General features: G+C 57.1%; 1 protein-coding gene across 1 annotated transcript; it reads right to left on the minus strand.

The window, feature by feature from the left end:
• Positions 1–921: 921 nt before the first annotated feature.
• LOC136507008 (uncharacterized) lies at positions 922–1,380 on the minus strand. The gene has a single exon (XM_066501873.1). The coding sequence runs from the start codon at positions 1,378–1,380 to the stop codon at positions 922–924; it is 459 nt and encodes a 152-aa protein (XP_066357970.1).
• Between the last annotated feature and the right edge of the window lie 441 nt (positions 1,381–1,821).

Genomic DNA, 1,821 nt, shown 5'->3' on the forward strand with positions numbered 1-1,821 from the left:
GCCACCAGGTGCGGGCTGCTTCCACCGAGGAGGGCGAAAAACACGGCCCACCAGGGAAGAAAGATCTACATCGGGAACAAAGAGAGAGGCCGTGCGGATGAAGGAGATGAGGAAAACAAATAAAGGAGAAAAAAAACAAAAGAGTGTTAGGATCATTTTATCTTTTAATACTATGAGAAGTTATTTTGACAAATGAGACCTAACACTTAGCATCTTGACATGTTAATATAGTCGCATCAACGTTGTTCCTCTAGATAATTACTTAGCTGCTAATGTAAGCTATCTTCCAAGTTGCAGAAGGTATGCTTTAAAAAAAACACTAGCTTGGGACGAGGCTCTTCTGCTCTTGCAAGTTGCAGAGTATGAGGATGTGAACGGCATTCTTTTGGCTTTTTTCTTTTTCATGTAGATAGGGATGAATTCTCCAAATAAGACTCGTCACTTTGACATGCTAATATAATGCCATCACACGTTGTTCCTCTTGAAAATTACTTATAACCGCTAATGTAAGCTACTAACACTACTACAAAATGTTTATCCGCGGCGGCCGTTTTTGGTTTCCCGCGGTGGGCAAACCGGTCCGCCGCTGCCGGGAAGTCACGGTAAATCGTGGCCTTCCTGCGGCGGGCTGCTTTGCCCGCCATGGTTAATCGATTTACCGCGGCAGGCACCTAAGGAAGCCCGCCACGGTAAATCATTTGGAAAAAAAAACAAAAAAAAGAAGAAAAGCCCACACAGGCTTGGATCTGGGCCACATTGGACCTAGATCTCGCCGTCGATGTCGATCCGCCGCCGTCACCTGGATCCGCCGCAGCTCCAGCCCGGTCGTGCCACCGTCAGATCCGCCGTCGGTGCCTCCGCCCGGACCACCCCCGCCTGGATCCGCCCGATGTAGAAGAGGAAGGAGGCGCTCGCGGCAGATCAGGCCTCCCAGGGCACGCCACCGCTGGATCCACCATCGGGGCCTCCACCAGAGCCGCCCCGGCCTGGATCTGCCCGCCGGCACCTAGATCTGCCCGGTGGAGAAGGGGAAGGAGGAGCTTGCGGCGGATCTGGCCTCCCTGGCCGCGCCATCACCGGATCCGCCGCCGAGACCTCCGATAGGGCCGTCGTCGCCTGGATCTGCCCAGCGAAGAAGGGCAAGGAGGGGCTCGCGGCGGATCCAGCCTCCCCGGCCGCGCCACCGCCGGGGCCTCCGCCAGGGCCGCCGTCGCCTGGATTTGCCTGGTGGAGAAGGGGAAGGAGGGGCTCACGGCAGATCCGGCCTCCCCGGCCGGCGTCCTCGATCCACGCCTGGATCTGCGTCCGTCCACACCGGCGCCCTCGCCTAGATCCGCGGCCGCGATGCCGCGCCACCGCGTGCCTCGAGCCGGCGTCCATCGCCTGTTGAGGGAGGAGGAGAGGGAGGAGGAGGGCCGCCAGTTGAGGGAGGACGAGGAGGAGAGGAAGGGAGGAAGAGGGACGCCGTGCCTCGTGCGAGAGGACCGAGAGGAGTGGTGGCTACCGCCGGTTGAGGGAGGAGAGGATCGGAGGAGAGGGAGAGAGTGGCTACCAGTTGTGGGAGGAGTGGTGGAGAGAGAGAGAGGTGGAGTGAAAACCCTAAAACCCCCGTATATATAAGCCCGATAAATCAGAATTGGATATGGGCCTCGCTGGTGTGCCTATTGGGCCATGGCCTTTTCCGTGGCGGGCCTTATAATGTGTCCACAACGGAAAATCGATTTACCGTGGCGGGCACCTTAAGACGGCCGTCACGGTTAATAGGGTATTTTCTGTGGCGGGCATCTTAATATGCCTGCCACGGTAAATCGTTTTACCATG

Source organism: Miscanthus floridulus, chromosome 15, assembly GCF_019320115.1.
Source record: "Miscanthus floridulus cultivar M001 chromosome 15, ASM1932011v1, whole genome shotgun sequence".
Classification (NCBI taxonomy): Eukaryota; Viridiplantae; Streptophyta; class Magnoliopsida; order Poales; family Poaceae; genus Miscanthus; species Miscanthus floridulus.

Bases quoted from the DNA above. Each gene is read 5' to 3' on its own strand.
- LOC136507008 (XM_066501873.1), bottom strand. From the start codon at position 1,380: ATGGACGCCGGCTCGAGGCACGCGGTGGCGCGGCATCGCGGCCGCGGA.